This window comes from Pan paniscus, chromosome 4 (genome assembly GCF_029289425.2).
Source record: "Pan paniscus chromosome 4, NHGRI_mPanPan1-v2.0_pri, whole genome shotgun sequence".
Taxonomy (NCBI): Eukaryota; Metazoa; Chordata; class Mammalia; order Primates; family Hominidae; genus Pan; species Pan paniscus.
In genome coordinates this window covers 172,816,282-172,831,384 of record NC_073253.2, presented here as the reverse complement: position 1 = coordinate 172,831,384, position 15,103 = coordinate 172,816,282, and the positions used below count along the sequence as shown (strand labels likewise).

The following is a 15,103-nucleotide window of genomic DNA, read 5'->3' as shown; positions in this document are numbered from 1 at the left end:
TGAGTGAGTTTCTTAATCCTGAGTTCTAGTTTGATTGCACTGTGGTCTGAGAGACAGTTTGTTATAACTTCTGTTCTTTTACATTTGCTGAGGAGAGCTTTACTTCCAACTATGTGGTCAATTTTGGAATAAGTGCGATGTGGTGCTGAGAAGAACGTATATTCTGTTGATTTGGGGTGGAGAGTTCTGTAGATGTCTATTAGGTCTGCTTGGTGCAGAGCTGAGTTCAATTCCTGGATATCCTTGTTAACTTTCTGTCTCGTGGATCTGTCTAATGTTGACAGTGGGGTGTTACGGTCTCCCATTATTATTGTGTGGGAGTCTAAGTCTCTTTGTAGGTCTCTAAGGACTTGCTTTATGAATCTGGGTGCTCCTGTATTGGGTGCATATATATTTAGGACAGTTAGCTGTTCTTGTTGAATTGATCCCTTTACCATTATGTAATGGCCTTCTTTGTCTATTTTGATCTTTCTTGGTTTAAAGTCTGTTTTATCAGAGATTAGGATTGCAACCCCTGCCTTTTTTTGTTTTCCATTTGCTTGGTAGATCTTCCTCCATCCCTTTATTCTGAGCCTATGTGTGTCTCTGCACATGAGATGGGTTTCCTGAATATAGCACACTGATGGGTCTTGACTCTTTATCCAATTTGCCAGTCTGTGTCTTTTAATTGGAGCATTTAGCCCATTTACATTTAAGGTTAATATTGTTATGTGTGAATTTGATCCTGTCATTATGATGTTAGCTGGTTATTTTGCTCGTTAGTTGACGCAGTTTCTTCCTGGCCTTGATGGTCTTTACAATTTGGCATGTTTTTGCAGTGGCTGGTACCGGTTGTTCCTTTCCATGTTTAGTGCTTCCTTCAGGAGCTCTTGTAGGGCAGGCCTGGTGGTGACAAAATCTCTCAGCATTTGCTTGTCTGTAAAGGATTTTATTTCTCCTTCACTTATGAAGCTTCGTTTGGCTGGATGTGAAATTCTGGGTTGAAAATTCTTTTCTTTAAGAATGTTGAATATTGGCCCCCACTCTCTTCTGGCTTGTAGAGTTTATGCCGAGAGATCAGCTGTTAGTCTGATGGGCTTCCCTTTGTGGGTAACCCGACCTTTCTCTCTGGCTGCCCTTAACATTTTTTCCTTCATTTCAGCTTTGGTGAATCTGACAATTATGTGTCTTGGAGTTGCTCTTCTCGAGGAGTATCTTTGTGGCGTTCTCTGTATTTCCTGAATTTGAATGTTGGCCTGCCTTGCTAGATTGGGGAAGTTCTCCTGGATAATATCCTGAAGAGTGTTTTCCAACTTGGTTCCATTCTCCCCGTCACTTTCAGGTACACCAATCAGACATAGATTTGGTGTTTTCACATAGTCCCATATTTCTTGGAGGCTTTGTTTGTTTCTTTTTATTCTTTTTTCTCTAAACTTCTCTTCTCGCTTCATTTCATTCATTTGATCTTCCATCACTGATACCCTTTCTTCCAGTTGATCGAATCGGCTACTGAGGCTTGTGCATTTGTCACATAGTTCTCATGCCATGGTTTTCAGCTCCATCAGGTCATTTAAGGACTTCTCTGCATTGGTTATTCTAGTTAGCCATTCATTTAATCTTTTTTCAAGGTTTTTAACTTCTTTGCCATTGGTTTGAACTTCCTGCTTTAGCTCGGAGAAGTTTGATCATCTGAATCCTTCTCCTCTACTTGTCAAAGTCATCCTCCATCCAGCTTTGTCCCGTTACTGGTGAGGAGCTGCGTTCCTTTGGAGGAGGAGAGGCACTCTGATTTTTAGAATTTTGAGTTTTTCTGCTCTGTCTTTCCCCATCTTTGTGGTTTTATCTACCCTTGGTCTTTGATGATGGTGAGAGACAGATGGGGTTTTGGTGTGGATGTCCTTTCTCTGTTTGTTAGTTATCCTTCTAACAGCCAGGACCCTCAGCTGCAGGTCTGTTGGAGTTTGCTGGAGGTCCACTCCGGACCTTGTTTGCCTGGGTGTCAGCAGTGGAGGCTGCAGAACAGCGAATATTGAGGAACAGCAAATGATGCTGCCTGATTGTTCCTCTGGAAGTTTTGTGTCAGAGGAGTAGCCGGCCATGTGAGGTGTCAGTCTGCCCCTACTGGGTGGTGCCTCCCAGTTAGGCTACTTGGGGGTCAGGGACCCACTTGAGGAGGCAGTCTGTCCGTTCTCAGATCTCAAATTGTGTGCTGGGAGAACCACTACTCTCTTCAAAGCTGTCAGACAGGGACATTTAAGTCTGCAGAGGTTTCTGTTGCCTTTTGTTTGGCTATGCCCTGCCCCCAGAGGTGGAGTCTACAGAGGCAGGCAGGCCTCCTTGAGCTGCGGTGGGCTCCACCCAGTTAGAGCTTCCCAGCCACTTTGTTTACCTACTCAAGCCTGGGCAATGGTGGGCGCACCTCCCCCAGCCTTGCTGCAGCCTTGCAGTTTGATCTCAGACTGCTGTGCTAGCAATGAGCGAGGCTCCATGGGCGTAGGACCCTCCGAGCCAGGTGCAGGATATAATCTCCTGGTGTGCCGTTGGCTAAGACCATTGGAAAAGCGCAGTATTAGGGTGGGAGTGACCTGATTTTCCAGGTGCCATCTGTCATCCCTTTCCTTGGCTAGGGGAGGGAATTCCCTGACCCTTTGCACTTCCTGGGTGAGGCAATGCCTTGCCCTGCTTCGGCTCACACTCGGTGCGCTGCACCCACTGTCCTGCACCCACTGTCTGACAATCCCCAATGAGATGAACCCGGTACCTCAGTTGGAAATGCGGAAATCATTCGTATTCTGCATCGCTCACGCTGGGAGCTGCAGACTGGAGCTGTTCCTATTTGGCCATCTTGGCTCCACCCCCTATTAATGCAGTTTTTGTGCCTCATTAATGACCCATTTGATTTAATAGTTCTTAAAACTTGTGATGAATCAACAGTGATGGAAAGTTGTACTGAATCATATCTTTTTTAATTACTATGAATTATATTGTTAGAGATTGGCTTTAAAATTGAAGTTACACTAATGCATTTTAAATGTAATTTGGAGCTAGTTTAGAATTGTTGAAGCTAGGACTCTCTGGTGACTCAGGAATAGTAGAAATTGGTAGGGAAGGCATTTCACATCAAGCCTGGAATCTCCCTTTATTCTCAATGTATTAGCTTTTCTTATCTTTACCCTGAAATTTTCACTATCAAATATATTTGAGAGGCAAATCTTTTTCCTCCTTTAATGTTTGTTTCATACACATAGAATAATACTGTGTGTCTGAGATTCAGTTTTTGAAATGAAACACGGAGTCTAAGTGACCCCTTGTCGATGTGACAATGGACTGGTCTAGATCACAGCAGTTGGGCCCCATATTGTGACATGGATGCTTGCGAAAATTCTACTGTGACCTGTTGCTGAGGTGATCTGATGATATAGGTCTTGCCTTTCATTTTAACTGCCATTCTGGCAACTGAACGTTGGCAGTAAACGCAGCTTAGTTGTCTCAGAGGACTCACAATGGGATGTGTTTATAGTTGTTTCCTCGAAGGTATGTATGTTCATTTCCATCTTCTGACTGCAATTTCTTCAGATGAGCCAGTTTTCCTGTACGTTAAATGTCATTCTGATTGTTTTTTATTTCCCCAGCTCCTATTTGTCTACAGATTTATAAATATGTTTCAGAGTTTTATTACTCAATTTGTGTTTTTTTATTCTTCTATCAAGATTTTTGCCTCAAATACTTTTCTCTAGAAAATACACTGTTTCCAATGCCAATTTTTTTTTTTTTTTTTTGGAAGAGTCTTGCTCTGTTGCCTAGGCTAGAATGCAGTGGTGTGATAATGGCTCACAGCAACCTCCACCTCCCAGGTTTAAGCAATTCTCCTGCCTCAGCCTCCTGAGTAGCTGGGATTACAGGCATCCGCCACCACGCCTGGCTAATTTTCGTATGTTTAGTAGAGACAGGGTTTTACCATGTTGGCAAGGGAGGTCTTGAACTCCTGACCTCCTGATCCACCTTCCTTGGCCTCCCAAAGTGATGGGATTACAGGCATGAGCCACAGTGCCTGGACTTTTCTTTTTTTTTTTTTGGCAGAGTCTCATTCTGTCACCCAGGCTGGAGTGCAGTGGCACAATCTCAGCTCTTTGCAACCTCTGCATCCCAGGTTCAAGCGATTCTCCTGCCTCAGCCTCCCAAGTAGCTGGGACTACGGGTGCCTGCCACCATGCCTGGCTAATTTTTGTATTTTTAGTAGAGACAGGGTTTCACCATATTGACCAGGCTGGTCTTGAACTCCTGACCTTGTGATCTGCCCACCTTGGCCTCCCAAAGTGCTGGGATACAGGTGTGAGCCACCACACCCAGCCTCCCCCGCCACACACACTCTTTCATAGACTAGATACAGAATAAACTGCTGAAAAATCCACTGGGGGGCCACATTTTCAGTTAATTCCCATTAATTGCTTCTTCAGAATGGTTCAGTTGAAGGGAAGTTTATTCTTGGCACAGCCATCAAGTGGTAGTTAGTTTGGAATATCCTAAGTTCCGAACTACCTTGGGGGCCAAGCAGAACTTGGTCCCTTGCTGTGGTCAGTTGGTCATGGAGGGGTGCTCACTGCCAGACAGCTGACAATACAGGGCAATGGGTAGGATGACCAGACATTTGAATTTGTTCCTCAGAGAGGCTTTGTTTGCAGGAAAGTGCCATATTTTAGCCCAGGAGTTAAAACCTAGAGACAGGAGTTTTGTTTTGTTAAATGATTTGGCTTTTTTCTGGACTCACCACCTCTTCCAAATACATCAACCTTCCTGAAGAGCCCTTGGTGCAGGAGGATTGAGAAAGGGAGTGGAAAGAGCTCCAGGTTCAGGGTCCAGGCCATGATTTAGAGGCCTCAGGTATTCAGGGATCTCTGTCCCCAGAAAACCAACCAAATTCTTGTCCCAGATCTATCATTCGTCAGTGTTGTGACCCTAGGCAGGTCGCTTCAAATCTCTTCATTTCACTTCCCTGAACCGTCAACTCTGAGTGGCAGCCCCTGCTCTGCCCATCTCTCTGGGCCGATGTGGGCATCACAGGAAATTCAAACAAAAACTTTTCACGAGTTCTAAAGCATGAGACCCGTGTCAAGAATGAAAAGAATTTTAGCCTCCACTGCCCTGGAGTCCCCCAAGTGGCTTCTCTATTAACCACTACCAAGGGCCTGGCTTATTCTTCCAGACATGAAATAATTGAACACTTTATGGCACTTAGGAAGCACCCGTTTTAAGGCTTTAGGTCCATTTAACTATTCTTACCCTTTTAACATAACGTAGGCCATTAGGAGGCACAGAGGGATCTATAGAACTTCCTCAGGTTCTAGCAGCTTCTCAGAAGTCCCTGAGCTCAGATCCTACGCTCCGGACCCTATGCTCTTGGTCACTCCAATCTACTACCTTTCTGTAATGTCTCATCTTAATACAGGCATTTGCCTGCACACTTATACGTGCAACCCACAGTGCAAGTCTTTCTGAAGCCCAACTCAGATTCAGGGAGCTTTGCTCTGCAGATGATGAACAGTGGAATCAAACATTTAAGCTGTGAATAAATAATTACTCATTTCTCTGATCTTTTGCGGCAAGACACCAACACCTGTCTTTATTTTAATTCATTTCCCAGTGTGTTGTGACGAGGATCAAATAGTGTATCCTAAGATGCCAGGGGAATCCACCGTCTGCCACCGCGAGCGTGAGAAGCCAATCACCTATCACTGGCATCACTGGCATCCCGGCCATATATACCCTAGAATTGCATCAATGGAAGGTGTTATGGAAATTCAGTCATTCAGTTCATTCATGATATGATTTCTAGATTCTTCAGTGTCTCATATTTCAGACAATTATAAAATTGCGATGCTATATTCTTTATTTCATGTGTGCATATTTAAATGTGTTAAGTCAATCACTAGTGCTACAACCAGAGGAGTAAAGGTGTATTTCCATTCCAGATTTGGGTTTACTTTTAATAGTAAATAACATCTCAGTGCAAATTGTAGACATTTTGCTGATTGTTAAAACATTAATTAAAAAGGATCTTTTTCTGAGACAGTGTTGCCAGGTTTGTAAAGTAATGGACATCACTTCAAACTGTTTGGAAGTAACCGAAAAATGGAGGAAGTGGCAACAAAAATTTCCATATACCCACCTTCCTCAGTGTTTTTTGGTGATCCCATCTTTGTGAGTGTGACAACGCTCGTAACAATGACTGAGCCAATAGTGATACATTCTTATGAACAGAAATCTAGGGTTAGCATCAAGGTTCACTCTGTGTTGTCCAGCCTATGGGTTTTGACAAACTGACAATGTCTTTTGTCACCCTGACGGAATAATTTCACATCCTAAACATGACCTGAACTGCATCTACTAATTCCTCTCCTTTTCTGAGGATTCCTGACAACTATGGATGATTTTACTGCCTCTATAGGTTTCCTTTTCCAGAATTTTATAGAGTTGGAATCATAGAGTATGTAGCTACGTATAACTAACTTATTTTACTTAGCAATATACATGTAAGATCTTTTGTATCGTTTTGAAGCTTAACAGCTTAATAATTCTTATCAGTGAACAATAGTCCATTGGTTTCATCGAACAGGGTTAGTTGGTTCACTCACTGCCTGAAGACCATCTCAGCTGCTTCCAATTTGGGTAATTATGAATAAAGCTGCCCACATTCTTGTGCAGATTTTAAGATGAACATAATTTTCTAATTTAGCTGGGTAAATATGTAGAATTTGGATCACTTGCTGGTAAGACTATGTTTTCCATTGTGTTAGGCAGAATTCACCAGTACAATTATGTGGGCATTTTTTTTTTAAGTTATTACTTCCTGATTAAATTCTATAATGATAGAGGCCTACTCAGATTATCTGTCTCTCCTTTGGGTGGTTATGGTAGTTTCTCCCTTTGAAGGCATTTGTCCATTTCATCTAAGCTAGGAAATTTGTGGGTGTAGACACTTGAATCTGACAAGTTGCCTGCTTGGTTCTCATCAAAGGCTACTGTGCTTCCGGTCATTCCTACTCTCAAACTTTTCAATAGACTTTCACTCCTGCACTTAAAAAATTGCAGGCATAGATTTGTTGAAAGTATTCTGTGATTATTTTCTTAATGATCATGGGATCAGCAAGGATAATTCCTCTTCTATTCATATTGTTTGTACATCGTGTCTTCTGTATTTTCTTTGTGATTAGCCTTGCTGGAGGTTTACCAATTCTATTGATCTTTTCTAAGAAGCAGCTTTTGGTTTTGTTGAGTTTCTTTATTTTATTATTTCTATTACATTGATTTCTGCAAATATTGTTATATTTTGGGGGAGGAGGGTTGCCTGGTTTACATTACACTATACTTTTTTCTCTAGTTTCCTAAGGTGGAAAGTAAGACATCTGGATTTGGATTACATTTAGTTTACTGCACAGAATTGTGAATGGCACTGGTGCCCCTGAAGTGTGCACTTGATTATTAAAATAATAAATACGATGTATTTTGGCCACAATACTGATTTTAAAGCCAATTAAATGGATGATAAGTACAGGAGGAGCATATGTAGATCAAGGAAAGATAAATGCCATTATAACATTTCAACAACAAAAGAAATTTACCAGGCCTCAAAATGCACAAGGGGGTGATGGGACACTGTCATGAAATCAGCAGTGCATTTGTGTGCCACCCTGTGTGAACTCTGCCTTTTTCGCAGTGGTGTGGGGGCTTAGCCAGAGAACCAGGTCCTGACTTCTGTGGCTTTCCTGATGGTCTCATTTGCCTTCCCTCATCACCCAGGAGGGTGTCCCAGTGGCAGCCAAGTTTCTACCCTTAACCCACCTCCTTTACACATGCCAGCCCCCTGTCCTTAGCATCCAAGGTTGCCTAAGGGATTCCTTCAGTGGAACCAACATGATGACAGTTACTCTGTGTTTCCTAGATTACGATGAGGACCTGGTGCAGGAAGCTTCATCTGAAGATGTCCTGGGCGTTCATATGGTAAGTTCTTCTTTATGTTTCTGAGATGGAAATTTTGTTGCTCTTGGTTCTTTTTTATTTTATTTGAATTGAGATATGAAAATCTTACCATGTACATTATAGATGACTTACAGAATATTTTGGTGGGAAAATGTGAGGGTCATTACCAGGTAAGAAATGATCTCAGATGGCATTCTTAGATGACACCTTCAGTTATGAACTGTATGGCAGAAAGAATTTTTTTTAGGGGAAAAGCTTTCTTCTTACAACATTGTGACTATACAACCAAAACAATCTTGAAAGTCTTGCATAAAAATCTTGTGCCTTTCCAGAAGTGTCTTCGAGGCTTTAGGACCATTGCCTCAACCACTGTCTCCCATCTGCTTTTCTAATGTCACCAAGTAAAGAAAAGACTTGTATGGTGAAACCCCATCTCTACTACAAATACAAAAATTAGCTGGGCATGCTGACCGGCTACTGTAATCTCAGCTACTGGGGAGGCTAAGGGAGCAGGATCGCTTGAGGCCAGGAGGCGGATGTTGCAGTGAGCCATGATCATGACACTGTACTCCAGCCTGGGTGACAGAGCGAAATTCCAGCAAAGAAAGGGAGAGAGGAAGGGAGACAGGGAGTAGGGGAGAGAGAGAGAGAGAGAGAGAGGCAGGAAGGAAGGAAGAAGGGAAGGGAAGAAGGAAGAGAAAGAAGGAAAGGAAAGAAAGAAGGAAGGAAAGAGAAAAAGATAAAGAAAGAAAAAGAAAAGAAAGGAAAGAAAGAAAGAGAAAGAAAAAGAAAGAAAGAGAAAAGGAAGGGAGGGAGGGAAAAGGAAAACCTGTGCACACAGGACACAGCATGGTCTGACCCTTGTAGTGTTTTGTTTTTCTCTAAATGCAGGTGGACAAAGACACAGAGAGAGACAGTACGTATTCTGGAATCACCCCTATGCTGAGGAAAAATTCTAGTGTTGACAAAGGTGACACTTTCTTGCCTCATTTTTTCTGGAGAGCCACTCTGGTTTGAACTTCCTGCCAGAAATGTGGTTCAAGCACTTTTGTCTTGACAAGTGAAGAACCTGGTCAAGAAATGTGACCGTTGACTCTGGTGCTTGGAAGGAACAGGGTCATTTGGATAGAAGAGGGTGTTGTGAATCAGAGTTGGGAGGTATGGAGGAATGAGTCAATGTGGAATGATTGTGAATGTCTCTGCGAGTTTGTGTGCTTTTCCCCAGAAAATACGTTCCCATATGCAAAGCACAACACAAAGATTGATATTCTAGAAACAAAATTTGATCACCACTGCATTTTTGCAAAAAATCAGCCCATTCATTCCTCGCCACAGCTGTAGCTGAAGGTAAGTTTAATATCCCAAGTCCTCACATGGAGATGATGTAGAGATGAATTTTTCAGGCTTTTGGTCTCCTAAATGGAAATGGCATAGATGAACTCGGGAATGGGTGGAAGGGTGATGCTGTGGGCTACTAGTCTGAAGTTATAACATGGCCCTGGTGTAACTTGTCACCATGCCAGAGAGTCCTTAGCATCTATGTGTATGTGGAAGTATGTTGGCCTATAAAGATCTCCAGCACTGTATACCACAATAGAATGGTCTCAATGGTCAGCTGACCCAGAGTTTGAGTAGGTTCATTGTACAGTGAACTTGGGTGCGGTCATTAATATGAAACATACAGAGGGAGCTGCCAGGCCTTTGGTCTTAAGTGATGGGGTATTCCTCAGTTCCTGGTCAAGGGCAGAGAACATTCAGAGATATATTCTATTATATTTAATGAGATCATCACCAGAAACGTTAGAAATGCTCCAATTCAGTAGCACACATACCCAAGACACAGCACCCAACAAGATCTCACAGAGCCAATTGGCTGTTAGCCTGGTGCCCATCTCGTCTGCTGGAATCTCTGCACAGCTGGGTAACAGAGGGTCAGTGCCCCCACCTGCTGTCACCCATGAAGGGCTGTCCCATTCCTGGAGCCAGTGTGAGTATGAGCAACAGCGGGCCCCATGACACACACACACAGTGTTAAAAGAAAGAGCAGAAGGACAAATATCACAGGCCAAGTAGAGGTCATCTTTAAATGGTAGGATAATTGAGTATTTTGAAATCTTGGTTTAGTCTTCTTTGAAACAAAAGGTTAGTGAATATGTAGAATATTTTGGCTAGAATTATATCACCTCTTTGAAGAAAGGTTGCTTTTTACCTCGTACAAAATGTTCTGGCTGGAGACGGTGGCTCATGCCTGTAATCCCAGTGCTTTGGGAGGCCAAGGAGGGTGGATCACCTAAGGTCAGGAGTTCAAGACCAGCCTGATCAACATAGAGAAACCCCATCTCTACTAAAAATACAAAATTAGCTGGGCATGGGAGCACATGTCTCTAATACCAGCTACTCAGGAAGCACATGTCTTTAATACCAGCTACGCAGGGAGCACATGTCTGTAATACCAGCTACTCAGCTACCCATTCATCGTCCACCACAGCTGTACCTGAAGATAAGTTTAATATCCCCAGTCCTCAGATGGACATGCTGCAGAGTTGAATTTCCCAAGCTCTTGGTCTTTTAAATGGAAGAGGCACATGTGAACTCGGGAATGAGTGGAAGGTTAATGCCATGGGCTACTACACTGAATTTGTCACAAAGCCCTGGTATAATTTCTTGCTAGGCCAAGTTATTCCAGCACTTCTGTGTGCTGGAAGAATGAAAACCTATTCAGATCCCAAACACTATCATTATCGGATGGTCTCAATGGTCAGCTAACCCAGGGTTTGTTTGAGTAAGTACATTGCACTGTGGGCTTTAGTGTGATCATTAATGTAAAACACACAGAGTCCTCAGGCTTTTGGTCTACAGCGTTGAGGTCATTCCTCAGCTCCTGTTCAAAAGCAGACAATAATCAGTGCCATACTCTATTGTATTTAATGAGATAATCACCGCAAGTCTTAGAAATTCAGTGGAAACCAATCCCAACACATAGCATCCAATAAAATCTCAAGACTCAACTTGGGTGTTAGCCTGGCACGCATTTTCCCTGCTGGAATCTCTGCACAGCTGGGTTGGAGAGGGTCAGTGCCCACCCCTTGCCCCGCCTCGCTGCTCCCCATGACAGGCTGTCCCAGTGCTGGAGTCAGTGTGAGCATGAGCAGCAGTGAACTCCATGGTGCACACACATGGTGTTGAAAAGGAAGAGCGGAAGAACAAATATCACATGCTAAGTAGGGGTCATCGTTAAATGGTAGGATAATAGAGTATTTTCAAATCTCTGTTTATTTGCCTTGTAACAGAAAGTTAGTAATAAAATCTTTTGGCTAGAATTAAATCTCCTATTTTAAGAAAGGTTACTTCTTGTTTAGTACAAAATCTTCTAGAAGGGATGATAAACAGATCAGCAGCACATGTGGATTGTGAGGAGGAAATGACTTTGGCAGGGATCAATAAGAGGGCAAGTTAGCTCAGTTCAGATTAGGAAAGAGGAGCCCTAAGAGGCTGCCAGGGACACACAGCCTGCACTGCGTGGTGTGCACTGTTTGAGATTGGCTATTATATGTTTATGAGGTGGCCTGGAGCTAGGAAGCCAAAGGCCCTGATTCTCTTTCTTCCTGCATCTCTCCTGTGCCTGCTACCCTCCTCCCAAGCCCACCTCAAGCAGTGTTACTGAATTGTTCATGAGCACCACCACCAAGGTGCTGACGGTCACTCTGTGTCCTCCTAGTTGAGATGAAACGGCAAATACGGCGACTACGGGAGCTCCACCTATACAGCATATGGAAGAAGTACCCAGAGGCGATGAAGGTCAGGCCACCTGGATTTGTCTGAGAAAAAACTGTTGCTTTCTTAGCTTTATCTTATTTGGATTAAATTAAGATATGAGAATCTGACAATATGTATCTTAGTTACACAGTGTCCTTGGGGGAAATGGTAAGTGAGAGTCTGTCCCCACTGAGGCTTGATTTAAAACAGTGGGAGAAAATGACAGCATCAGTCACACATTGTGGGGCAGGGAGCTTTTGCCTTACTAATTTTGTTCTCTCTTTGGAGCAAAATCAGCTACTTGCCAGCCAACATGGACTTCAGAGGAAATATCCTCTGAGAAAAATTTGTGTCTTTAGTATGAGTCGATTTGTTCGCTTCTTTGGGGTTCCTTTGAACACGGGTTTTCCATCTTGTTTTCTAATGTCACTAAGTGAAGAAAAGTCCTGTGCTCACAGGACACAGCATGGTCTGATGCTCATAGCAATTGATTTTCTGTCATTACAGACATCCTTGGGAGTTCCACAACGTGGTACGTATTGGGGAACCCCTCTCATACTGATGAGTAATCCAGATGTTGAGGAATGTGGCCCTGTCTCACTGGCTTTCCTGTAGACAGGCAGCCTGAGCTGAGCTTCATGTTGTGAATGAGGACCTAGACTGTGATGGGAGAAATGGTTTTTCTAGATAAGAAACAGTGGCCACATTCTGCAGTCCCCGGGAGCAACTGTGTTCTCTGAAGGTGGGGTGGGATCCCGTGCAAGGGGCCTGCCATGTCTTTTGTGAATTCATGTGGTGCCGTGGTCAGTGAGTCTGGGAGGGGGGTGTGTGGGTTTCCGTACTACATATCCCCAGAGTTTCTAGTGTCCACATTCTCAACAGAGATTTCCGTCACCGTTGCAGTCCTGTTGCAGGCACATGAAAAAATTAACTTGTAAGCTTCCAAAGTGTACAGTTTATTTCACGCACAGGACACTTTAATTAACCTAAAAGAAATCCTCTCCACACCCAGGCAAATTCTCACCGCACACCCATAGAACAGGACTGTGTCAGGATCTCTGCTGATTTTATTTTTTCATTCAGAATTCCCTGCTATACTTTATTTTCTAATAAACCTCACCTCTTCACAGGCCTTTCTATTTCCTCTGCCACTGGAGTGGTCATGACACCTCACTCTAGCCCCTTCCCTCCTTTACAAGCCTTTTCTACCAAAGCCCTCAGAACTGACCCTCCACCACCCATCTTGAGCAGGGAGAGTGGGGCAGGGCTTCTTCCTGTGCATTTAGACCCTGGAGCAGCCTCATGCTACAGCGAGTTCTGCTGGGAAACTGAGAAGAGAGGAGCCTGCAGCTGGGGTTGGGGTGAAATCACCCCAACTTTCTCCACTGAGGCCTCATATTGACCATAAGATAATGGGGCCCAGAATGGATAATTCCAGGGTCATATAGAGTTTCAGCCTTGTATCCCTCAGCCTAGTCATGGTTTCTGTGTGCTCGGCTCAGAAACTACAACATGAAAAGAAAACCAAGGGGTTTGCCCTAGGGTCTGAGAGGCAGGGTGAGCACTTGCCTTCCTAGCATGATGGAGGGTGGCTCATGCACTGCAGGTGGGAAAGCAAACTCGGCTGTGGTACTGCAGAGGCTCCACGATGTCCCCATTCAACCGACTGTTGGCAAAGGTGCTTGTTTGTTTCTGAAGGCTGTTGCAAAAAAAAAACAAAAACAAAACAAGTGAACGCAGTTGGTTTCGGTGAATAGGAATATAAACTCCGCCAAATTTAGCTTGAGTTTTTTCTTGGAGTATGCATTTGGTGGAAACGTATTGTGTATAAATCAAATTTGATTGCTGTGTAGGTGTCATTACTTATCCCACATTGTAAAACAATCAGGCTGGTGTGATTTTAAAATGTCCTTCACTAACCTCAGAAACTGTCTCCTCATAACCCGATTCCCCTAGTCATCTTTAATCTCTAGAATATAGTTTTTTGTGGTACTCAGGGGGCTTTCTGCTGTGAGGGATTAAAGGTACAAATCAGCGTTACCAACATTGGGGCTCTAAAAATTCATAGACAGCTGCCCGTTGGGCTCTATGTGAGAGACAGCAGGCTACAGCCTTGGCCTGGGCCTGCAGAGGAACATGATTTGGAGGAGCAGAAGGAAGGCATGAGGGCAGCAAAGCCACGAGGGAAGCCAAGGTGCAACATCAGGAGAGTCAGTTCTACATCACCTGGGCACGGCCGGAATGTTCAAGCCTCATCTGAAGGAGGAGTTGAGCTCCGACTTCATGGCTGGCCTGAACATTGGCCATCTTCCCAAAAGCCTGGACAGAGGAGCTACTTTCTTGTTTCTTGTCTTCTCCATCTCCCTGTGTGTTGACAGCAATGGCACCACCAGAAATTAGTGAGAGACAGAGAACAGGAGTGAGTTCCTGAAATGTTCAACTTAGCCCAGAGAGGACATGATCATTAGGGATGGACTTCAGGGTCAGGCCAGACACAGAGTAGTTGCCAGGCTTGATCACCCTGTGGCTGGGACAAAGATCAGCTTCTGGGAGTCGCTGGACAGGTGGTCCTTGTGTAGCTACTATTGGCCAAGAGTGTCCTGGCCCAGAGTTCCGTTTTACTGGAGGGAGCCTCAGCTCCCAGGCAGGGCAGCTGCCCAATGCTAGTGTTGGAGGAGGCGAGCAGGGGACCTTGCTCTAAGGCAGGCTGAACTCAACAAAGGGAGAGGGGCTGCCCTGGAGTTTAGGTGGTCCTTGCAACCCTCCCGTGTGATCCATAAGAGATCAGTTTCTCTGAGACAGCCTTGCAATCATCAGTCCCAAAGTCTGTAGTCTCCTACTCACAGGTGGAGGAATCCTGGCCATGGCTGGTCACTGGGAGGGCAGGGACTGTGTCCTCCTCCTTCTTTCTCATCCCAGAGCTCAGCTCTGGGCAGCCCATCTTGGGCCCCAGTGATGTTCCGATGCCTGCATTCCTGTTCTGAGATCTAGCACAAGTGTGCAAAAACTTTCTGCTCATTTTCTATAGTCTCCGGGTTCCCACACTTACCCAGTTACCTGCATGGGTTGTAATCCAGGGTCGGGGAGAAGAGGGTGGGCTCCTCAAACAGTGAGGTTTTCTCTTCTCTGCCCCTGCGGTTCTGGTCTGTCTGTTCCTGAAGTGTGCACTGAATGATTACAATAATAAATTTTGTATATGTTTTACCACAACAATGTCTGAAGTTCAATAAAATGAATGGAAAGTGCAAGAGAGGCATATGTAGACCCAGGAAAGATAAAAGACATTGTCACATTTCAACAGGAAAGTGGAAATTTCCCAGGCCTCAAAACGCATAGGGGAGTGATGAGACACTGCCATGGCATCAGCAGTGCATGTCTGTGCTGCCAAGGC

The 15,103-nt window shown here is 44.1% G+C and overlaps 1 protein-coding gene across 3 annotated transcripts in view; it reads left to right on the top strand.

Moving 5' to 3' along the window:
* LOC117980444 (protein FAM153A) overlaps positions 1-15,103 on the top strand; it is a 76,659-nt gene that overhangs the window by 30,699 nt on the left and 30,857 nt on the right. For 2 of the 3 annotated variants that reach the window (XM_055113067.2, XM_063604323.1), the window contains 4 exons: positions 7,919-7,977; positions 8,848-8,872; positions 11,675-11,754; positions 12,220-12,244. In XM_055113067.2, coding sequence (XP_054969042.1) covers positions 7,919-7,977; positions 8,848-8,872; positions 11,675-11,754; positions 12,220-12,244 — 189 coding nt within the window. Of the gene's footprint in view, positions 1-2,437; positions 3,514-7,918; positions 7,978-8,847; positions 8,873-11,674; positions 11,755-12,219; positions 12,245-15,103 lie in introns of those variants that run through there. The other variant, XM_055113068.2, reaches the window with a different exon arrangement.